This window comes from Molothrus aeneus, chromosome 28 (genome assembly GCF_037042795.1).
Source record: "Molothrus aeneus isolate 106 chromosome 28, BPBGC_Maene_1.0, whole genome shotgun sequence".
NCBI lineage: Eukaryota > Metazoa > Chordata > Aves > Passeriformes > Icteridae > Molothrus > Molothrus aeneus.
In genome coordinates, this window is record NC_089673.1 from 3,194,529 (window position 1) to 3,216,891 (window position 22,363).

General features: G+C 45.8%; 2 protein-coding genes and 1 long non-coding RNA gene across 3 annotated transcripts in view; 1 reads left to right on the forward strand and 2 right to left on the reverse strand.

Annotated features, from left to right (window-relative positions):
• Positions 1-6,709, forward strand: part of LOC136567229 (uncharacterized) — a 55,636-nt gene extending 48,927 nt beyond the window's left edge. Inside the window, exon 3 of the long non-coding RNA XR_010785114.1 lies at positions 6,520-6,709. This is a non-coding gene — a long non-coding RNA (uncharacterized lncRNA). The remainder of the gene's footprint in view (positions 1-6,519) is intronic.
• A 266-nt stretch (positions 6,710-6,975) lies between these two features.
• Positions 6,976-12,320, reverse strand: LOC136567174 (keratin, type I cytoskeletal 15-like). Its single transcript, XM_066566673.1, has 8 exons — positions 11,886-12,320; positions 10,947-11,029; positions 10,637-10,793; positions 10,284-10,445; positions 9,995-10,120; positions 9,672-9,902; positions 7,847-7,860; positions 6,976-7,003 (listed from the first exon to the last, which is right to left on the reverse strand). Exons 1-8 carry the CDS (start codon positions 12,318-12,320, stop codon positions 6,976-6,978), a joined length of 1,236 nt encoding a protein of 411 aa, XP_066422770.1.
• A 5,254-nt stretch (positions 12,321-17,574) lies between these two features.
• On the reverse strand, positions 17,575-20,450 carry LOC136567175 (keratin, type I cytoskeletal 15-like). The gene is made up of 7 exons (XM_066566675.1): positions 20,016-20,450; positions 19,195-19,277; positions 18,846-19,002; positions 18,493-18,654; positions 18,204-18,329; positions 17,885-18,111; positions 17,575-17,719 (listed from the first exon to the last, which is right to left on the reverse strand). The coding sequence occupies exons 1-7, from the start codon at positions 20,448-20,450 to the stop codon at positions 17,575-17,577; spliced, it is 1,335 nt and encodes a 444-aa protein (XP_066422772.1).
• Between the last annotated feature and the right edge of the window lie 1,913 nt (positions 20,451-22,363).

Genomic DNA, 22,363 nt, shown 5'->3' on the forward strand with positions numbered 1-22,363 from the left:
ACCTCTGCAGCTTGAAGCTAAAGGTGGGATTTGGAGGAGGCGTCTCCCTCCCGAGGGGAGCGTTCCTAAACCTGGTTAGAGTTTACCTACGAGGGAACAAAGGGCTTAGGAGCGCACCCACTGCGGCCAACGCCGCGGTCAGAGCGGAGTCACACAAAGCCTTGTTTTAACAAAGTGATTCAGCCTGATAACAGAGCTTGTAAGGAGCCCAAATGGTGAACAATGCGTGTGGACCTTCACGTTCCCACCCCTCTGTTTCCCTCATTCCCCTTGAGACAATTTCTTCTTTCAGAAAGGAAGTTTTCGCTCTTTCTGTCTTTACTCTTGGTTCCGTTTGGGCTAACAGAGGATGTGCTGTGTCTGAGAGTGGTTTTCTGCAGACACAAGTATCCTCCTGAAGCAGCCATGGCTGTACTTGTAGCAGAGAAAAGCAGTGACATCCCCGAGTACCTGGGGAGTGAGCAGAAACAAGTGTCTGATTACACACTGAGTCCTTTGATTGCTACTGAAAGAGAGAAGCAAAGAGAAGAAACAGAATCACTCAGTCTTCTGGTCTTTGAGAGTTATGAAAATGTTATTTCTAAAATTTTCAGGTCCTCTATTATCCAAAATGGATTTTCAAAAACTTTTGTTACTTCCTTCCTCCAAAACACTTCTGAGGAGTTCCACAGAATTTGGAGGGAATGAGAAAGAAAGAGAATGGAAGGAAAGCTCTGGCCTGGCAGCACTTGCAGCTCTTGGGAGCAGCCAGGCCTTTCTATACCCATGAAAAATGCTCCTCCAGGTGTTCCAGGCTACGCAATGAGCTGCACTCCCTGTGTACAGAGGTGTCAAACTGCAGGGCAAATTCAGGGAGGGAAAGAGCAAACAGCAAATGGGAGGCCAGCCAAGGCACCTGTATCACCAGGTAATGAGGAGGCCGTATCAGGAGGAATTCTGCAGTGACTCAGGTGTGGAATATATCACTGGATACACACAGGATGTGTACCACACTTCAGCCCCAGGACACCACAGCAGAGCTCTTTGCTCTCTGTGCAGATTTTGCCTCCCACAGCTCTCCATCCTGCACTGCAATGCTGTGCAGCCTTTCCTCAGAGGCCCAGCGATGCTCCTGCTGCCAGAGACACACCAGTTCCTTCTGGAGACCTGAATGTCCTGTTCAGCCCTGGGTGGGACAAACCTGCCCAGCCAGTAACTGCTCCAAGGGCTGGGAGCAGATGAAATATTGGTGTCAGGAGGTGACTGAGAGAAAACAACTGGGAAACAGTTATTTTTTTGTTAAATATTAAAGTCCATAATTAGAGTGTAAAGAGCACCCAGTGCATGTGCTTTTCTTCACTGAACAGAAAAGCAAGAAGCTGAAAGGACAATAAGTGTTCTTTTTGAGATCTATGACCTGGAGCAAGGAGAGATGAACATTTGTCCCTCCAGGTATTCCTTCAGCATTCCCTGGACTCCCATATCAGGACCTCAATGCAGTGTATTTTTGGGTTTTGCAAAATGAAAAGCTCATCTGTGATGCTGCCTAATATTTTATGATCCAGCTCATGAAAATTGCCATCTGGATGGCTTCTGGATGCCCTCTGCAATATCTTGAGTAAAAGCAGCAATCCCCATATATTGCACTGGCAGAATATTGATCAGGTACTGCAGGCAGGTTGGGTTTGCAGCAGCTCACAGGGAAGAATCTCCCAAAGAATGAGCTGCAATTCTTAGTGGCAATTTGGAAGTAGAGGTGAAGTGTCAGTAAGAAGAAAGGATTGGGACACACAGTCAAATGGATTCATCTGATTTATAACACCAAATACAGCATAAGCCTCTAGTACTAAATCAGTCCCTCACACAGCATTTTTGCTAAAACTTAATTCTAAATCTTTTGACTTTCAATTTCTGTTTCACCTTAACGGGTGCAGTGTTTGTTTTGGTAAGAGCTCCCTTAGGGTGAGAATGTGTATTTAAATGCTTGGAAAAGCCTTCAGTACAGCAAGCTGAAGAAGGTGCTGTTAGCATTCAGTGTAAGTATCTTTTTCTGCCAGTACTATAAACCTAATTTATGGTATGGTCAGCTTTTTTCCCAATAAGGAATGGTCAGCACAGGGAATTTCCCTTATCTGCACCTTATCAGAGGGGAAGGGAGACACATTTTTTCAAGCAGAGTCATCCAGACACACCCAAGCTCCTGGCTAAGACCTGGTTCTGCCTTACCTTTTATCTTCTCTGCCTTGCCAGTAACTGCTGCTTTATAAAAGCATTCCTGTTGTTTCAGGGTAGCTTTATTAATTGTCCTGTAAACCCTTTTTTCTTGCCCTTGAGGACACTGGTATATTCTTCTCTCTTTTCACATTCTGCTGAATTTGCTTCCAGGGATAGATAATGAATTACACTTTAATGAACTTACTGAACATTTTAACCAACTTTGTTGGTGCCTGCAGTTCCATGGATACATCTATGAATGAATGAGCAAAGCCAATTTATTATTCTGGATTTATCTTTTCAATTTTTAACTGTTTGTCCCTTCTGGTAATTTTTCATTTCTGCCTTTGCTTCCATCAATGAAAATATGCTGCTTTTTCACATGCACATTTTGAGTCTCCATCTCTTCTCTTGCTCACATGAACTTTTTCCACCCTCCCCACTGATCATGTCACAGGCCCTCTTAAGATCACAGCTTGGGATGTTTTTCTCCCCTTTTAAAGATCAGAGGAATGAAGTATTTGCAGCTTTTTAATTCAAGCACAAAATTTTCTATTTTTTCTTTTAAACTTCCTTGTAGGAAGAACCAGGGACAACAAGCTCTGATCTGCAGCTGGTACCAAGGTAACTGCAGTTGGTTTACCCAAGATACAATTCTTGGCTGTCTGACTTTTACAGCCCATCATAAATCTTTTTTTTTTTTTTTTAATGCTCAAAACCTGGCATTGCTATGTATTCTGTGAATGTGCCAATAGATTGTGAGACAAGAATGCTGCTGTGCTGAAGGGGCAGGTCCCAGCACATGCACACACAGCTGTGAGTGGCTTGAGAAGAGGATTGGGAAGAGCAGAGCAACACTGGGAATTTGCTGAAAATGATTATTTTTGTGAAGTAGAGGGATTGTAGTGAAGGGAATGCATAATTTCTGCACTGAAAGAGGTGAGAAACAAGGTTGTGTAAGGGTTCTGTGTTAACAGAAATTGGGAGAGTAAGGCACAGGACATTTCTGTCAGGGCTCTGGTTTGTTCATGGCAGGACAGAAATGATGGATCAATGATTTGAGCTGACCTGGAATGATTCCTGCCCAAGCTGCTGCAGTGCTATTGGGGCACAGAATTTTATGTCTCAATGACTGCCATTTATAGAACATTTAAACAGATTGGTATGAGGAAAATAAATAGAAGATTCTCCTGAAGAGCTCAAGCTCTTTAACTGGGAGCAGTGTAAATATTTCACAAATCCTTGAAACTGGCTGTGGTGTGGAAATGCTTCATTATTGTCCCTGTTTCCCTAGAAACATAACTAACTTTAAACTCCTGACTCCTCCATCATTCCAGAACTCTAATGATAAAGCAAATCATGGAGTGAAGTACCTGAGACAGGAAAATAAACCAAATTTTCTTATCGTGTGATTAAAGATTGTGTGGGAAGGAAGGCTCAGTTGGGGCACCAAGCCCTGGGGAGTGCAAGTCAGCTCACTGATGTGCTTTCACACTTCCTTTAACCTGTTATCTGGCTGGTAAATCTCAGCAAGGTATGATTGGGCTGGAAACTATTATTTGAGAGTCAAACACCCAACTGACAGGAGGATGTGTTCCAAAAGTCAGGTTTCTGCAGGCAGCAGCAAAGGCTGCGCAGGGGCCTCTGCCAGAGCCCAAGGGACTGAAGCTGTCCCAGGCTGGGGAGCTGAGGCTGTTGGACTCCTGCCATGGCCTCTGGTGCTGCACTCAGGGAGGAGCCCTGGGGCCATCCACAGGGATCTTCCCATACACCACATGGAAAATTCCTGCTCAAAAATAAATCCTAGACCTGGGAGGGACACAGAGTAGGATGGGGCTCATAGCCCAGAGCTGAGCTGTTTTATTCTGTTCCCATCAGTAAAGCATTTGTGTGTCTATTATTTATATCTCTGTGCTCATATATTTACATGCATATACTTGTATTTATAGACTTATATATTATTATTTCTCTTGTTAATTTTGTAAGAATATATTCTGATCACAGGAGTAAGCCATAGCTTCCAGTAAAGGCAGAGATTTGACTGTGCAAGCCTTAAACATTAGTTTAAACATTAGTTCTGGGTCTAATTAGAAAACAAGGAGCTCTCTTAGTACCCTCCTGGTGGATCCTTGGTTTAATTAGAAAACAAGGAGCTCTCTTAGTACCCTCCTGGTGGATCCTTGGTTTAATTAGAAAACAAGGAGCTCTCTTAGTACCCTCCTGGTGGATCCTTGGTTTAATTAGAAAACAAGGAACTCTCTTAGTACCCTTCTGGTGGATCCTTGTATTTGGGCTTTCCTGATCCTACTGGTGGTTTCATGCTCAGTTTTTCTTGACAGGAATTCTCAGAGCCTGAAGATCTCTGGCTGGGCTCAGTGAGAAAATCCAACTGTAGCTCTCTCTATGAGGACAAGTCCTGCAGCCTCTGCTTTGTGGAGCTGCTGCCAGGGAGGTGCTTTTAACACTTGGTCCTCATGGCAGCTCTCAGCCCATGGAAACCCCTTTGGAGCCCTGCTCCTGCCTGCCCTGGCTGGTCACACAGCTTTATGGGAACAAAAGGGGATTTCTCAGTACTTTTGACAGTTTATGCTTCTTTATAAAGGACTGTGTTACTCATGTTTGTGTGTACCAGGAAAGTCCCTTCCTGGGCAGTCCTGGCTGCCACCTTAACTAAGAGCCCTGGTTTTCCACCAGACTCTGACACCCATATTCAGCTTTAAGTCTTCCTTTAATTAAAAACTGGGGTTTGTGGCAACTGCCTTTTGTTTTGGGCATCCCACCGCCAGCAAAGCAAGTGACCAAAGTGCTTTCTGAGTGCTTTTTCATGCTTTCCTAATGGATTCAGCTTATTTAATAACTGAGAAAAATCTGGTGACATGATTTCTAACAGCATTTCTGACAGAAAGGAGTTGTTGGAATTTATTTAAAATCTTTCTGTGTGTGTGAGTGCTGTGAACTTTTGGGTACAGCTGTGATTTTCAATAGTCTGACATCAGGCTGTGGGAAAGCACTGGACTAAGATTGGGAATGTTGTCAGAAAATGCTGATTGCTGAGGCTGTGGTAGCTTTGATGCCAGCCCTGCATGGGTTGGGAATGCAGGTGTGTGCAGGGAAAGGTGTTCCCTGGAGCCAGGCTTGGCAGAGCCACGGGAGCGTGGGCTCCCAGCTGCTCCATTAGGAGTAATTGCAGCGTGCAGAAACCTCTCTTTAGGCACTGCTAAAACAGCTCTGAGAGTCAGCTCCACTGGCATTTTTGGGGTTCCCCGTGGCAGGAAGGAAATGATGACTCTGACTCCATGTTTTAAAAGGCTAATTTATTATTTTATGATATTTTATTATATAAAAGAATACTATACTAAAGAATAGAGAAAGGGTACTTGCAGAAGGCTTAACAAGAATGATAATGAACACTTGTGACTCCTTCCAGAGTCCAGCCTGACCATGATTGGTCATTAAGTCAAAACAATTCACATGTTGGATAAACAATCTCCAACTCCAACACAGGAGAAGCAAATCAGATAATTATTTTATTTTTTCTCTGAGGCTTCTCAGCTTCCTAGGAGAAGAATCTTGGGCAAAGAGGATTTTTTCAGAAAATATGATAGTGACAAGCTGTGCTGTGCCTGAGACTACGTGTTTGCTGTCACTTGTCCTTTATCATGGAATCATGGAATGCTTTGGGTGGGAAGGGACCTCAGAGCTCATCCAGTCCCACCCTCTGCCACAGGCAGGGACACCTTCCACTAGAACAGGTTGATGCAGGCCATGAACACCTCCAGGGATACAGCAGCCACAATGTGGAAACACTTAAAGAAATTCCAAGGTTTGTTTGGATTAGCACTCCAAAGTGTTATATGTGATGTGCAACCTAACAGAAATTGTTAAGAAAGGATTTTCCTGCATGAATTCTCATACTTATTTAACTTGGCTGCTGCTATTTTTCATGGTTATGGTGAGCTGGTAAATGTTAGAAATATCACAGGAGCAGCTTCCTTTGCTCCTGCTGTTTGTTACAGGCACAGTGAGTCAGAGTTTCTTTTCTCATTCCTTGAGTCGGTGGTGGGCCGAGAGGGAACTCTGCCTTGTCACCTCTGTGGTTCCATTTCCTTGTAGCCAGGAGTGCCAGAGCCTGGCAGGACTGTGCACAAAGGCACCAGGAGTAGCAGTGGGCAGCTGTACCTGTCCATACCTGACAGCTGCCCCAGCAAATGGAAGCATTGCTGTGGGTCTCAATTCTGTGTGTCAGAATCCTGATCCGGAATGAAGCCCCTTGGAGAACCCAGTCCACTCAGTTCTGGTTCTTTTCTTGAATTTCTGCCCATACAGCCATTTCACCCTTTGATCTTCACGAAACCTCCTGAAAATGTTGGATTTTCCACCTGGAGATGATTCATTCCCAGAATTGAGTCACCAACCCTGGGATTTGGGGCCTGGGAAGCGGCAGCGGCACAGAGCGCCCCCTGCAGGCCTGGCTGTTAAGCACAGCTACCGAATCCAAGGGGTGAAATCAAAATAAAACCGTGCCGATTTTCCTCTTAATGAATCTGTGCTTTCCTTGTACGAACCGTGTCCCAGGCCTGAGGCTTTAATTTAATTTTGGGAGTGTTTTCGAGCAGTTTGTGTCACAAAACCTACTTGTTGTTTCCTTAACTGCCGTCAGAGGATGCCAGGGAGCCGACCCAAATGGACGGACACTCTGTCACCCACAGATAAATCCTGTCCCTGGTACGGGGCTGTGGGACACGCCACTGGAGCAGGATAAGGCTCAATAACAGCATTCCCTCATGCTGCCACTGCAAACGTGTCCCACCTCAAAGAGAGCAGAAGGGAAGCAGGAGACTCAGGAATGTTCCCAACAGGCAGCCTAGAGCACAAATGGCTCCTTTCTGGGATTACAGAAATTCTTCCTAGTTAAACTGTGCCTAAAAACGTATTTGATCCCAAAGTCCATTATAGCTGGCTAGTGCTGGGGGAGTTTGGGATAGTCAGCATTGGTTGATAAGAGAGAGGAGTAAAAGGGATCATAAGGCAGAAGAATCTCTGTTACTTGTGCAGAGCAGAAGAGTCCTGTTGTGACTCCAAGGAGTGGCAGATCTGCTTTGACATTACAAACCTTTGTTTCCCATGGAAATATTTTCTCTGACTCATCCCTTTCCTGCTGAGCTGAGAATCCAGCCCGGATTGTAACATGGAACAGTTTGATATATTTTAAAATAATACCTTGTTGTCCAAAATGATGATGTTTTACCTGTCCTGACTCTTTGCAAACCAAAGTGTAAGTGTAAAGCTGCGTGACAGGATAAGAAATGTCGATGATTTAGGAGGTGTTCAGGGAACAATGGAGCCTCTGAGACCCACCCAGGGTCTGGGGCAGGGCGGCAGTGGAGTCACTCCCTGCTATGTGGCTGACCCTGTTCAGCAGCTTCCTTAGCCCTGCAAATCAAACACTGAAATGCAGATTTCTCTGTTTGAAATGACTGAGATATTTCACCCGTTTTATTCCTCTGTTGAGCCCAAATAAGCTGAGTGTGGAACACGAAGTGGGGCAGGTTTAGTGACAAAGCTTGAACCTTGCCTGCACCGTTGCCGTTCTCCACCCAGAGTTCCACCCAGCACAGATCTGGGAATGACCCTATGGGATATAGGAACACACTCCTCCATCTGGAACTTCCAGATAAAAGACTTGAGCTCAGATTTTCCAACATGTCAGGAGGAATAATCCCAACAACTAAATGTTGGGTTAGTAGAACTTTTATACTCCTCACTCATTTCCTGATCTAACCCTTTGCTTAATTGATAAAGATTAGACAGAGCTCTCACCCAGAAGCTGGGAAAGGGCTGCCTAAATAGGACTTCTTGTTCTTGTTCAGTGACTAAGGAAAAGTGGTTTTGATTTGACAAAATTTTCATGAAATTTTGAGGTTAATTAGTCCTGATTTTTCACTTCAGCTGCTGAATTGGCAAATCAACTACTTGCACACCCCTTGCAACATATTCTATGAAGAAGGGGTTCCCTCACCCCTTTCTGTTCCCCATAGGTGTCACCCTTGAGTTTAATGTGGATGTGTTTCTTCATCTCCAGGATTTTATCCAGTCATCATATGATTTAGAATTCACATATTTCTTTGGAGCCACATTACACAATTCACGCAACCTTAATTTCTTTGTGTGCCTGACTTGTTACACCTAAGTGTAAATAGAATATTAATATACCAAATAGACTGCTGGACACAGAGTTTTCTTTGCATTGCAGAAAGATAAAGCTTTATTCAAGGAATTGTTGTTCAGTAGAGAACCAAGTGCACTGCAGAAACCTGTGTGTGAGCACACTGATCACAATGCTGGACAGGATCTAAAGGGAGGGGTAGATAGTTTTAGGAAAAGCCTAGTAATTATGAAATTTGATTTAATGAATAGCATTTGGAGAGCAGTCTGTGCATGGCGTAGGTCACACCACGCTGAGGGCCGGCTGCTCCCACGGCACCGACTGGATCAAGGAAGCCCAACAGGTCACTGGTATCTTAACACACTCTTGACTGTCCTGTGGAAAGAAAGAAGAAACCATTGCTCTGATAGGGAAACCAAGAGTCTCTCTGCAGCACTGACATTTCAGATCCATCCACCATTTACATATTTGTTAGCAAAAGCATGGGAAAGGAGCTTAGCCTGTCTCTGGAATTGGAGCCAAACCACTTTGAAATGAAGAGCTTTGATTGTGAATGGTTTAATCCCTGCTGCAATTGCAGATGTGGAAACCATAGCACAAGGTTGGTATTAACAGGAAAAGGGATGAAACACAAAATGTGGAAGCCATAAGTTTGGATGCTCTTTGAAAGATGTTTCGTACCTGCCTTGTCACTAGATTGACCATGACAGTAAGAACTAGAAGAGTGGGAGGACATACCTCCTCCTTGGAGAGCTCCTTGACATGATCTGTAAAAGGAAAGGAGTTTTAATTAAGGGAGCAATAAATACATACTGACATCATGTGCAGTGAATGTAACAACTCAGCTTTTCCTGGATCTTGCAAATGTATTTTTATATATATATTTTCATTTCATTCAATTCAGCTGTATTTTCCTAGAAAATTGTAAAAGCAGAGACAGCAAGAGACTGCTGCAGTAAAATTCTTGTACTCTCACAGTCCAACTGTGCTTATTTGTCTGCTGAAAGAAGGAACTTCATTACAATTTGGTTTGGCACAGTGATTCCTCTCATTGAATTCACTCTGTGCAAACAGGTCAAGAGGAACTGATTAACTCAAAACCTGGCAGTAACAATCTGCTCTGTGTTTCCCTTGATGTTTGATCTGATGATGAGGTTTTTGATAGACGCATTTCAATGCCGATGCTGTGAATAAAAGTTGCTGAACTTAGATTTCAGCTAGAGACAAGTAAAATATTCTACTCTATCTTCTGTAAGTGCCAAGAGAGAAAAGCTTGTGATAAAATTGGTGCCCTTATTTGCGAACAGAGAACATACACAAGATCCTGCTGCCCCTCCTGCAGCAGCGACCGGTACTGCTGGATCTCCTGCTCCAGGCGCATCTTGATGCCCAGGAGCATCTTGTACTCCTGGCTCTGACCCTCGATCTCACAGCGGATGCTGCCCAGCTCCTCCTCCACGGAGCAGACCTGCGCCTGGATTTGTTGGAGCATGCGGCCGTAGCGAGACTCGGTTTCTGCCAGGGAGTTTTCCAGAGAGCTTTTCTGGAAAGGCAAACACAGGAGGTGAGGAGCAGAGTTCTACAGCTGCCTGCCCGTGCCAGGGAGGGAAGGGCCTGCAGATGCTGCCTGTGTACCGTGCTGAGCTGTGCCTGCAGTTCGATCTCCAGGTTCTGCATCTCGCGCCTCAGCTCGCTCAGCTGGTGGCTGCTGGTCTGGATGTCCTGACTGCTGGAAGTGACCTGCTGATTGACTTCTTGGATCTGCAGAGTCAAACCCCAGAGACACTTGCTGAGCCACAAGGGAGCAGATTTGCTGAATGAGAGCTCACACCTGCAGGGAGCCTCTCCCTTTCAGTCATTCCCGGTACCAGGGTGTCTGGGCTGTGCCACCAAAGGAGACTCCACTCTGGACATTGCTACATACCTTGACTTCATACCACTGCTCCACTTCCTTGCGGTTCCTTGCAATGATCTGCTCATATTCATCTCTCAGGTCGTTCAGGATCTTTGTCAAGTCTTGTCCAGGGGCAGCATTGACCTCCACGCTCACGTCGCCACCAGTTTGGGACTGGAGCTGCCTCATTTCCTGCAGGGAGTGCAGAGAGAGAGACAAGAGCACACACAGGTCAATTGTTCTGCTAGGGCAAAGCACTACAAAGGGACAAAGGAACAACAATCTCATGGCATAAGGTGAAAATCACTTGATATGTGATGGTGGGGGCCATGAAGAATCAATGGATTGTGTCTTTGGCTGTGCTGTTTATCATTGGATCGTACCTCCTCATGGTTTCTCTTGAGAGCAGTCAGCTCATCCTTCAAGGACTCCAGCTCACATTCCAGGGAAGACCGAGTGCTAGTGAGACCATCCAGGATGTTTCTCAGGCCATTGATGTCAGCCTCCACGGTCTGACGGATGACCAGCTCATTCTCATACCTGTACCAAAGGAAAGCAAAGTATTGCACACTCATTTCATTTCGATGTGTAGGCTTGGTCACACCACTTTAGACAGGGCTTCATCCACCTGCATTCATGAGTCTCATAAAATTTGTGACACAAAAGAGGCAAGGTTCACGGGGAGGTACTCACTTCATTCTGAAGTCATCAGCAGTCATCTTGCTGTTGTCAATGTCCAGAATCATCCTGTTGTTGTCCACAGTGGCAGAAATAATCTGCAAAAGGGGAAGGTGGACAGTTGTCTTTCTGTGTTCTAGATTTCCAGAATCTAGAACAGGTAGAACACTCTACCAAAGAACACTTTGATAAAAACTAAGTGAAAAGCAGAAAAAGACACAAAGCTCTGGTAGAGCGTTAATGATTGTTTTATAGAGTAGTGCAGGGGCCTCAGAAAGTTCCTCAGTTGCCATGCCATACAGACTGGTGTGTGCAAGGTTTTGGCTTCCCAAAGATTTTGATGAAAGAGTATATTGATGGGGGGAAAGAACAGAAGAACATTTATTTTGGGAGATGGCCAAGCCCCCATGGGGTTCTGCACTCTGGGTGTAGGAGGCAGCGTGGGCTTTGCCCGATGCTGTAAGTGATCTCATTGTGAAAACAGTTGATTGTAAGGGAAGAACTCAGTTCTTCACCTATCTGCAGGAGGGTGAAGGGACAAAGGGAGCTCAGATCCTTCCATCCAGGTGCTTTGGCTTTGCACTCCATCCAGCTAATGTGGCTGGGAGCAGAGGGAAGCACTGCAAACCACACATGGCTGGTTTGGAGGCACCTGCACAACGTGGGATGTTCATGGCATGAGCCAGCGTGTCTGTGGCTGCTGGAGCTGCTGGTGCCTCGGGCTGTGCCCTGCTGCCTTTGGGCTGCTCTGAGGGTTTGCTCAGCCAGGGGATGGATGGGAGGTGCAGCTCAACAGGTTTGTGCCTGAGGTACCACCAGCACGGCCATCCTACAGGTGGTAGAGCCCAGTGCTGGGGATGGAGGGAGGAGGAAGAAGCAAAGAGGAAGGAGGAAGGCCTTAGAGGAGAGAGGAGCATGTGGGAGATGCACCCACGTGCATTGGGATGATCTCACCTGATTCTGGAGTTGTTCGATGGTCTGGTAGTAGGAGCTGTAGTCCTTGGAAACGCTGGGAGCTTGTTTCCTGTACCACTCGCGGATGTGGTGCTCAAGCTGAGCGTTCTCTTCCTCCAGCATGCGCACCTTGTCCAGGTAAGAGGCCAGGCGGTCGTTGAGGTTCTGCATGGTGACCTTCTCATTGCCGCCGAGCAGCAGGTCCCCCCCGGGGCCGCAGCTCCCCGCAAAGCCCCCGCCGAAGCCCCCGCCGAAGCCCCCGGCCATGCTGCCCATGCTGAGGCCGCCGCCGTAGCTGCCCCCGCCGATGACGGAGGAGGCGTAGCGCCGGCAGGACACGGAGGAGCTGCGGCCGCTGCTGCCCCCGCAGGCACCGCCACCTCCTCCTCCGCTCCTGTACGAGGTGCTGGACGTTCTCTTGATGCTGCAGCTCATGGTGAAAGGAGCAGATGTTCAGCTCCAGGTGCGAAGCTGTGCACAGCGAGATTCAGGAAATCAAAGTGCAGCGGGCTGTCCTTGCTGGTGGCTCTTTATACCTGCCCAGGTGGGTGTCACCTGCCAGGCAGTCCAGCTTCCCATGAGGTTTGCCAGCCATAGTGCTCATGCAGAAAGTGATGTGCTAAGGGGAATTTCTTTTGGGGCTTGGGACAGCCCTCCCCCCAGGTACTGGGTTTGCATGCTGATTCACCCCAAGCCTGCACTGCAATTTCGGGTGGGTGGCTGTGAGTTAGATTTTGTTGGAGATAGCTCGTTGCTGGCTACTTAGTGAGTGAGACTCATTTTAATAGTTGTTCTTTGTTCTTTGGAGTAATTTTCTTTTGTCCTCAAAACAGGTGGTGAAAGCACCACCTAATCACTCTGCTTTAATTTCAGATTTGGAGAAGTATGAACTCAAACACCCTTCGTGTGAGGCTGGTTCAAATTCACCTCAGAACTGCCACTTCTGGAAAGAGAATCTCTTAAGAAGTTCTGTTTTAGGTCAGGATCTAGAGTTCAGGTTTTTTTTCCCTAGAAAAGAAAGCTCACAGAGGGCACTGTCTCTCAGAGTACTTAGTGGTAAATCACAGTAGAATGAGCTTAACAGCAGCTGTGTTATTTCTGTTCTCACCAAACTCTGGTGGTATCAGTTACAGGAAATTCTCCTGTCTCATGCTCTGGTATGCATGCAGTACTGCCATTTTAAAGTTGTGAGTTTTTAAACATTTTTGTGCATATTTCCAATCACTCAGAGGTTATCTTAAACTGAAATATGTACATGAAGTCTCTATGGCTGCATTGTCTGTATCCTTGGAAAGAAGAGGACTTGGCTTGGCCAGTTAGAGGCTGAGATTGTTATCAGCTGGTTCTTGAGGAAGGAGGAACCAGGGCTCTTTGAAATACAGAACAACCTATTGTCCATGTAGGAAAGGGCACAGTCTGGATTTGAGTGTGTTTGGGCTAGAAACTAAGGGGAAATTTTTAACTTTGAGAGGCGGAAGGGTCTTGAAGAGTTTCCATTGCAGGAGCTGTGGATGGAAGAGAGAGTTTCAAATCTGATCTAGTCAATTGATGTTGGGGGTTTTATCCTTGTATAACAGAGTCAGCTGTGATGACCTTCTAGATCCCCCTTACCTTCAGTCTTTTGTCCCTTTGTGCTGCACCACTGCACCATGTTGGTAAGGGGGCAGATTGTGGTAAGCCCTTCTTTGGAAAGGAAATTTTGCCTTTAAATAACTTTTGGAAAATGTAAATTTTAAGCCTGAATGACAAGGGGTCTCATTATGTGAGGGTTGAACTTTGATGGAAATCCATCTCTACTTGGAAGTTATAATTTACTCATTTTTTTGTTGTCGGTTTCTCCATTTATGCTGTTACTTACACACACCCTGCAGTTGTGGCTCAAGCAGGATTTTTTTTTTCTTAGCCACAGTGATTATTAGATCCATAAAGTTACTAATGTGTTATGGCTGACTGAAGGATCATGGAAAACCATTCACCCTCTTTCTTGACACACCACCACCCCCATATCACAGAGCCTTTGATCTACATAATTATGATTGTTGTTTTATTGGTAGCTCTCTAATTATCCACACGTCAGAACCAGGTGCTTTGCATATGTTATTGAGACTGAGTCATCTTTATTAAAAAATAAAAATTATTTTCTCACAGGGTGTGATTCCTTAGTCATATTTTCCTCATTAGATTGTTGAAATGCACTTTTATTCTCCCCTATGAGAAGTTTATTGCTGATTGGTGTTAGTGCCAGAGGTGTTGATTTTATATCTCCTTCTCAGCATTGTTGCATCACAAAACCCGGCCCAACAATTTCTGACATTTCCCAATGCTGTAATTTCATACTGTCACCAGGTGCCTTTTCTCTGTCTTTCTGTTCCTCTCCTCTTTTTTGAATAGGTGCTCTAACCATCCTTACTGCCATAACTGCATCCCAAACATTTAATCTCTAGACTGTTCTGTAATTTGGGGGTATTTCCTTGTCTCCATGTGCATTTCTGGCCACTGTCCTGTGGCTCTTGGCCTGAGTTGGCTGTTGTGAGTGAGTTTGGACCTGCTGATTTACCTCACAAGCCAGGAGAGCCAATACTGTTCAGGAGCCAAAAGAGCCAAGACTGTTCAGGAGCCATTACTTTTCACGATGGACAAGCAGGTCAGACATGTTCTACTGTAGATGTTGAGGCTCCTCAGCCATTCAAAGGCACTGTAAGAGCTTTGAAATCACATTTTCCTCTGGCAGACCTTTTGCTCATAGTATGCCCCATGGACCTCTGCACGTCAGAAGTTTGTTTGAAGTAGGAGTGCTGTGAATCCTTTCCCAGTGCTGTTTACTCACTGGTGAAGTTGGATGTTCCAAATTGGCAGAGGAACCAAAAGCAGCCTGTGGTTTCCACAGAGACTGTGATGCCATTACTGGATGTATGTCTTCAGTCAAACTACAGGGAGAGAACAATCCTAGATACAATTACTGGTAATTAATTGTTTTACAGTAAATGAGTCAAACGTGGTCTTGGTAAGAAGAGTGCAACTCCCAAGAGTTTCATCAGGAACTCTGTTTGTGCATTCCTCATCCATTGTCCTGCAGCATCACTCAACCTGAGCATTTGCTCAGTTCATTCAGAGCTATAGGATTTCATTTCACTCAACCTGAGCATTTGCTCAGTTCATCCAGAGCTATAGGATTTCATTTCACTCAACCTGAGCATTTGCTCAGTTCATCCAGAGCTATAGGATTTCCACAACCCGTCATTCTGGGCTCATCTTCCTCTTATGTCACTCCATGCAGTGGGCTCATAAACTTGTGTATGTATAGACCTACAGAAAATCCTATTAAGTGTGAGCTATTTTAATTCCACGGCTGATCTAAATCATTATTCATAGTCCTTCCTACCACTGAAAAAGGACAAATTTAGAGATGCTTCCCAAGGGAAATTAAGCTGTTCCAGCAGAAGGATCCTTTCCTGTTCCAATTTCTCTCTTCCTGCTTCCATGCGCTCCTGTTTATTGATGATGGCAACTAATTGAATTCTAAATTCCTCAGTTATAGACATTTTCTGTAGTTTAAGGTTCAATAATCTGGCTTTAAAAGATGTCTCCTTCAGCTGCTTTGGGTACAGTAAACACAGCTGAGACCTGAGTGAGCTCTGGCAGCCTCTAGAGACAAAAGTCATGTTTGCATTTGCTTTACATCACTTTCTATACAGTTAAAATCTGAAATGAGCTTTTTATTAATTGTAGACAGGCTTTTATTCACACAAATTCCTGATGCTGGACTGATAAAAGTCATTTTTTCAACAGAAGTAGAAAATGTATACTTTTTGGGCACACTGCAGGCTGCAGTCAGGGTGCTGTGCTGGCAGAGGCATGTGGTTACTGAGAGAACACCTAAACAAAATCAAACTCTTCTATGTTGGTTGTGATGAGAAAATGTTTCATTGCATTACCCTAACAGATCTATCCTTTGGTGTGAAATGAAATGGGAAATACCAGAAACCAGGTTTAATCAGTGGGAAGGGACAAACAGGCACCTGTAAGTGATACATGGTTGATTTCATGTATCTGGAGCACAACAGTCAGGGACTGAAAGGGGCTTCACTGTGATCTTGAGAAAGCAAAATACATCTAAAGGAGCTGCCCTAATTTAGTATTGCTGTCTCATCTCTAATTTTGTTGCATATTTTATGTTCTTAAGCAGTAAAATATAGAAAATACCTTCAGTGAAAGGAATGTGTCTCATTTCTCTTAAGGCAGAATATCAGCCAGCTCTGTGTACTAACAGAAATTGGGTTCTTGGTATTAGATCAGTATTTAAATAGAAATTTCTATCATAAACACTGGAATGTTTTTGGTGCATGACACTGAAGGGAACAGATCCATTGTCTTGCTGTGTGTTTCTCCCAACAGAAGTCAGCAATACGTCATTCTCTGTGCAACAGAAGGTGTAGAAATACTTGTGAGGAAGCCCCTTCATACTGGAAGAACCTCTCCTGAGTCACACCTTCCTTCCCACAGTACTCTGGCTGTGATGAGATCAATGGACTCAGATAACTCACAGTAGTACCATTGGGCACAGTTTAGTAAATTAACAGTTAATCTCCTGATAGTTACCCATCATTTGTATTTTCTTTCTCCTTTCACTCACATAATTCATTCTCTTTAGTACAAGTGGCAAGGCAAGGGGCCAGAAAGCAACCCCTTAGTGACCATTAAGAAACAAAATTGTAAATGTTTTTTAACATCTCAGGAAGGAGAAAAATTGTGGCAAGAACTGACAACTAGATTTCTCTTTGCAGCCTTATACCTCTTGCTTGTGAAGAGAGAGTTCTGCCAGCCTCACCCAGCAGTTCCCCTCAGCAGAGGCTGGCTGTTGTCTCACCCCATGCAGCCATGGTCACAATTCCTGATATTTCCTTTCACTCAGTGGTTCTATCCCAGCACTGTGTCCATTTTCCTAGTGCAGAATGGACTGTTGTGAGATCATGTACCCAGTACAACTCCACAGCCTGTATTTACTGGATGATCTGGATAAGTACCCCCACGAGGTTGGTTACATTTATTTTCTCAGACATGTTGTGATTTGAATTGCAGACATAAAGATTTATTAAAGCAGAGTTACCAGCAGAGTGTGAACCCTTTAACAAAGAATGAGTTGCCAAAGACAAGTTGAGTAAGCCAAGCATTGCAGGGAGAAGGAGGGGGTGCTGGGGCAGGTGACCAGGCTCTTCCAAACCCTTCCCTCGGCCGAGCTGCAGAAACTCTCGGGTGTCTCTCGCCGCCCATGGTCGGAGCATTGCAGCCGGGCGGTGCCAGGGTCTCTCCTGCTGCTCTAGCACACTCTTGACTGCCCTGTGTGAGCACAGAGCAAATCACTGCCTTCAGGGGAAGTCTGAGCATTCCTGCTGAGTGGAATTCTTACGCCTGACAGTGTTAGCAGCAGAGGTGCAGAGGCTCCATGCCCAGCAGCACCCTGGGTGCTTTGTCAGAACTGTATTTTTTTATTATTCCAGTAAGTATTTCCCATCCCATAAAGTTTATAAACTGTATTTTATATTTAGGCAGAGGGAAGAGCAGCACTTGCTGTATTTCAACCCCTGATTCTGCTGCAGCAGAGTAATGAGGTTTCTCACTCCCAGGCTAATGGACCTCGGAATCTTTCCCACCCAAACTACAAACCTTTTTCTGACCAAATACATTGTAGCTATTGGGGCAGATGTAACCCACTAATAATGACCTGCTTACAAAGTATTGACTTACCTGACATTTCTCCACACTGGGAATGAGAGAAGGAAGCAGAATATGACTGGGAGGATTTTCCACCTCCTTGGAAAGCTCCTTGGGAAGTACTGTTAAAAAAAAAAAAAGCCAACAGAGAATTCATCAAAACCTACTAACATTGGATATTCAATTGAAAGATACGTTGATGTAGCTTCAAAGACAAAAAGTCTCTATTGGCAAATAAGTACATGAGGATTTCTTTTGACTCCCTTGCTATAACATGAAATACATACACAAGATCCTGCTGCCCCTCATTCAGCAGTGCCCGGTACTGCTGGATCTCCTGCTCCAGGCGGGTTTTTATCCCCAGGAGCATCTTGTACTCCTGGCTCTGAGCCTCCATCTCACAGCGGATGCTGGCCAGCTCCTCCTCCACGGAGTTGACCTGCACCTGGATTTGTTGCATCAAGAATCCGTAGCGAGACTCGGTTTCTGCCAGGGAGTTTTCCAGAGAGCTTTTCTGGAAAGGCAAACACAGGAGGTGAGGAGCAGAGTTCTACAGCTGCCTGCCCGTGCCAGGGAGGGAAGGGCCTGCAGATGCTGCCTGTGTACCGTGCTGAGCTGTGCCTGCAGTTCGATCTCCAGGTTCTGCATCTCGCGCCTCAGCTCGCTCAGCTGGTGGCTGCTGGTCTGGATGTCCTGGCTGCTGGAAGTGACCTGCTGATTGACTTCTTGGATCTGCAGAGTCAAACCCCAGAGACACTTGCTGAGCCACAAGGGAGCAGATTTGCTGAATGAGAGCTCACACCTGCAGGGAGTCTCTCCCTTTCAATCATTCCCGGTACCAGGGTGTCTGGGCTGTGCCACCAAAGGAGACTCCACTCTGGACATTGCTACATACCTTGACTTCATACCACTGCTCCACCTCCCTGCGGTTCTTCTCAATGATCTGCTCATATTCATCTCTCAGGTCATTCAGGATCTTTGTCAAGTCTTGTCCAGGGGCAGCATTGACCTCCACGCTCACGTCGCCACCAGTTTGGGACTGGAGCTGCCTCATTTCCTGCAGGGAGTGCAAAGAGAGAGACAAGAGCACACACAGGTCAATTGTTCTGCTAGGGCAAAGCACTAACAAGATACAAAGGATTGACAATCCCCTGACATAAGGCAAAATGGACTTGATATGTGATGGTGGGGGCCATGAAGAATCAATGGATTGTGTCTTTGGCTGTGCTATTTATCATTGGATCGTACCTCCTCATGGTTTCTCTTGAGAGCAATCAGCTCATCCTTCAAGGACTCCAGCTCAGATTCCAGGGAAGATCTAACCAGAGTCAGGTCATCCATGAGATTTCTCAGGCCATTGATGTCAGCCTCCACGGTCTGACGGATGACCAGCTCATTCTCATACCTGTGTCACACACAGAGACAGAGGAATGGGGAAATGAAATACTGACAGTCAATAGCACATATCTTTCTAAGATCAGTATTCCAGTAAAACAGGATGACTCAGTAATACCACCCAGGGCAGTCCTCCCTTGTCTTCCTAGATGATGATAAGAGGGATTTGACAGACAGGCAAGGTTCACAGGGAGCTACTCACTTCATTCTGAAGTCTTCAGCAGTCATCTTGCTGTTATCAATGTCCAGAAGCATTCTGTTATTGTCCACAGTGGCAGAAATAATCTGCAAAAGGGGAAGGTGGAGAGGAGTCTTTCTGTGTTCTCTGTTTCCAGGACAAGCAGAAAGAAGGCTCTAAGTTTTGGTAGGGTATTAATGAGTGTCTTAAAATTATTTCTTGCAGTAGTGCAGGGGGCATATGGAAGGGTAACGATCCAGATTTACTTTTCAGTGAAGCTTGTGCTACCACAGACCATCCTGCCAAATCCATGCTCTTCCTTTTCTCATGAATCCCAAAGAGTTTGCAGCGCTTTCTATATACAGTGCTTCTTCACAGTATCTGTTTAATCTGTTTTTTTGGTACTGTGTGATGGAGGAACTCAGTCCTGTCTGCAGGAGGGTGAAGGGACAAAGAGAGCTCAGACCCTACTTTGGCTTTGCACTCCATCCAGCTGATGTGGCTGGGAGCAGAGGGAAGCACTGCAAACCACACATGGCTGGTTTGGAGGCACCTGCACAACGTGGGATGTTCATGGCATGAGCCAGCGTGTCTGTGGCTGCTGGAGCTGCTGGTGCCTCGGGCTGTGCCCTGCTGCCTGTGGGCTGCTCTGAGGGTTTGCTCAGCCAGGGGATGGATGGGAGGTGAAGATCAGCAGGTTTGTGCCTGAGGTACCACCAGCACGGCCATCCTACAGGTGGTAGAGCCAGTGTTGAGGACAGAGAGAGGAGGAAGAAGCAAAGAGGAAGGAGGAAGGCCTTAGAGGAGAGAGGAGCATGTGGGAGATGGAGCCAGGATGATCCTACCTGATTCTGGAGTTGTTCGATGGTCTGGTAGTAGGAGCTGTAGTCCTTGGAAACGCTGGGAGCTTGTTTCCTGTACCACTCGCGGATGTGGTGCTCAAGCTGAGCGTTCTCTTCCTCCAGCATGCGCACCTTGTCCAGGTAAGAGGCCAGGCGGTCGTTGAGGTTCTGCATGGTGACCTTCTCATTGCCGCCGAGCAGCAGGTCCCCCCCGGGGCCGCAGCTCCCCGCAAAGCCCCCGCCGAAGCCCCCGCCGAAGCCCCCGGCCATGCTGCCCATGCTGAGGCCGCCGCCGTAGCTGCCCCCGCCGATGACGGAGGAGGCGTAGCGCCGGCAGGACACGGAGGAGCTGCGGCCGCTGCTGCCCCCGCAGGCACCGCCACCTCCTCCTCCGCTCCTGTACGAGGTGCTGGACGTTCTCTTGATGCTGCAGCTCATGGTGAAAGGAGCAGATGTTCAGCTCCAGGTGCGAAGCTGTGCACAGCGAGATTCAGGAAATCAAAGTGCAGCGGGCTGTCCTTGCTGGTGGCTCTTTATACCTGCCCAGGTGGGTGTCACCTGCCAGGCAGTCCAGCTTCCCATGGGGCTTGCCAGCCATAGTGCTCATGCCAAAAATGATGTGCTAAGAGGAATTTTGTCTGAGGTAAGTAAAAGGCATTACCATTCAGTGCAAATATGTCTTAGTTGATTCACATCGAGCTGCACTATAATTTAATGTGGGTGGCTCCTTGTTGGATACTTTGTTGAACAATGTCGTATGTCTGAGTTTCTGTTAATCTGGCAATATCGCGCTGGTAACGGCAGCTAATGAAGCTTCTGCTTCATTGTCTGTGGTCATTACTTTTTATGCTTTGAAACTCAGTAGCTCAGTTTTAGTCTTCCACCTGAGATCACAGACATGATTCATAACACCAGCAGCCTCCAAGGGACTCTTCATTCATTGATTTATTTCAAATTTCATCAGCTTTATAGGGATCTACTTTAATGCACCAAAATTAGAATTTTGAAGACTGCATTCCCATGTCTGTTACAGAAGAAGACTTCAAATTTTTCACTCTGTGTTGAATAAGATCCTGCTGGCATTCAGCTTTCTTTGAACATACAGCATGTGGATCACAGTCTTTTTTCTTCTTGAAGAAAACTCTGTGTAACAGCCACGAAAGTAACATTGTGCAAGGAAAAAGATATTAAATCTTTTCCTCTCAAAGAGCTCCTAATTTTATTGTAATGGTTTTAAATGGACTCAGAGGAAATTGAGAGAAGAAATATTGTACTTAGCATATTTTCACACTGTATTTAAATAGTAATTTCTCAGAATACGTCCTTGAATTATATAATACAATGAAAAAATAAGTTTGATTAAAACAGCCAAAGATTAGATCTGAGAAAATATCATCATTACCTGAGCTCATTACAGTGAAGGGTGTTTTGCAACCACGACAGAATACCTTGCACCACCCAACAGAGAGTCAGAAATCCTTGTGTACTTTTTTCCACTGCCCATGCAATAGGGAATGGCAGTGAGCTGCTTTTTCCATCTTTACTAATCAGGCTTCTGTGAAACTGAAAAAAACCTTGAAGAGAAACAAATTTTCAGATTTCCAGCTGTGCATTAAATATCAGCATTGCAGTTCTACAGAAGAGTCACTGGGCTGTTCAAAGGAAGCACAAGGAGCTGGTGGGACCTGCTGTGAATTGCCACATCAAAATCAGCTTATCCACAGAGAAGGAGGATGGATTCAACCTAGAGGTGTTTCAGGAAGAGGTTCCATATTACAGAAGAAGAAATAAGCCCACTCCTCTCTCTGGCTGCAGCTGTGCAGGTTTGTTCACCCTTGGTAGCTCTGTTACCCCGAGGTGCTGCCACCGTCACTGAGGGGCCCTGCCCTGGCTGGCACCGGGGCTGTCCTGGGCTGGCACTGCCTCCATTGAGCATGGGGGGAGCTTCTGGCAGCTTCTCACCAGATTTCTTCTCAGAAATCCCCCTGTATCCCCTGCTACCCAAACCTTGCCACACAAACCCAAAACTGTGCCTTATGGATGTAAAATGATCTTGGAAATCCTTCCCTCCGCCGGGGTCTCTCAGTAGCTATTGTTTGCATTCTGTTTTAACCCCTTCTGGACTTCACTGGATGGTGTGTAGCACTTAGTGCCTGTGGGGCAGCAAAGTAATGAGGAGTTAGGGAAATAAATACTCTTCCAAGGTTAGTTTAGAGCGTGGACTGGCATCAGTGGAGGTCCCTGTCCCTCTCCCTGCACCTGTAGGAGGTGACAATGCAATTCCCTCCCTTAGAGGGCTCTGGAATACCCACAATTCTTAATCCTCAGACCATCTATCATGAACACCATGG

Bases quoted from the DNA above. Each gene is read 5' to 3' on its own strand.
- LOC136567174 (XM_066566673.1), bottom strand. From the start codon at position 12,320: ATGAGCTGCAGCATCAAGAGAACGTCCAGCACCTCGTACAGGAGCGGA. The intron at 11,030-11,885 runs GTGAGATCATCC...CCCCTTTTGCAG, and splicing joins TCGAACAACTCCAGAATCAG to ATTATTTCTGCCACTGTGGA. The intron at 10,446-10,636 runs GTACGATCCAAT...CACTCCCTGCAG, and splicing joins TCAAGAGAAACCATGAGGAG to GAAATGAGGCAGCTCCAGTC.
- LOC136567175 (XM_066566675.1), bottom strand. From the start codon at position 20,450: ATGAGCTGCAGCATCAAGAGAACGTCCAGCACCTCGTACAGGAGCGGA. The intron at 18,655-18,845 runs GTACGATCCAAT...CACTCCCTGCAG, and splicing joins TCAAGAGAAACCATGAGGAG to GAAATGAGGCAGCTCCAGTC. The intron at 17,720-17,884 runs GTATGTATTTCA...TTTTTTTAACAG, and splicing joins GAGGGGCAGCAGGATCTTGT to TACTTCCCAAGGAGCTTTCC.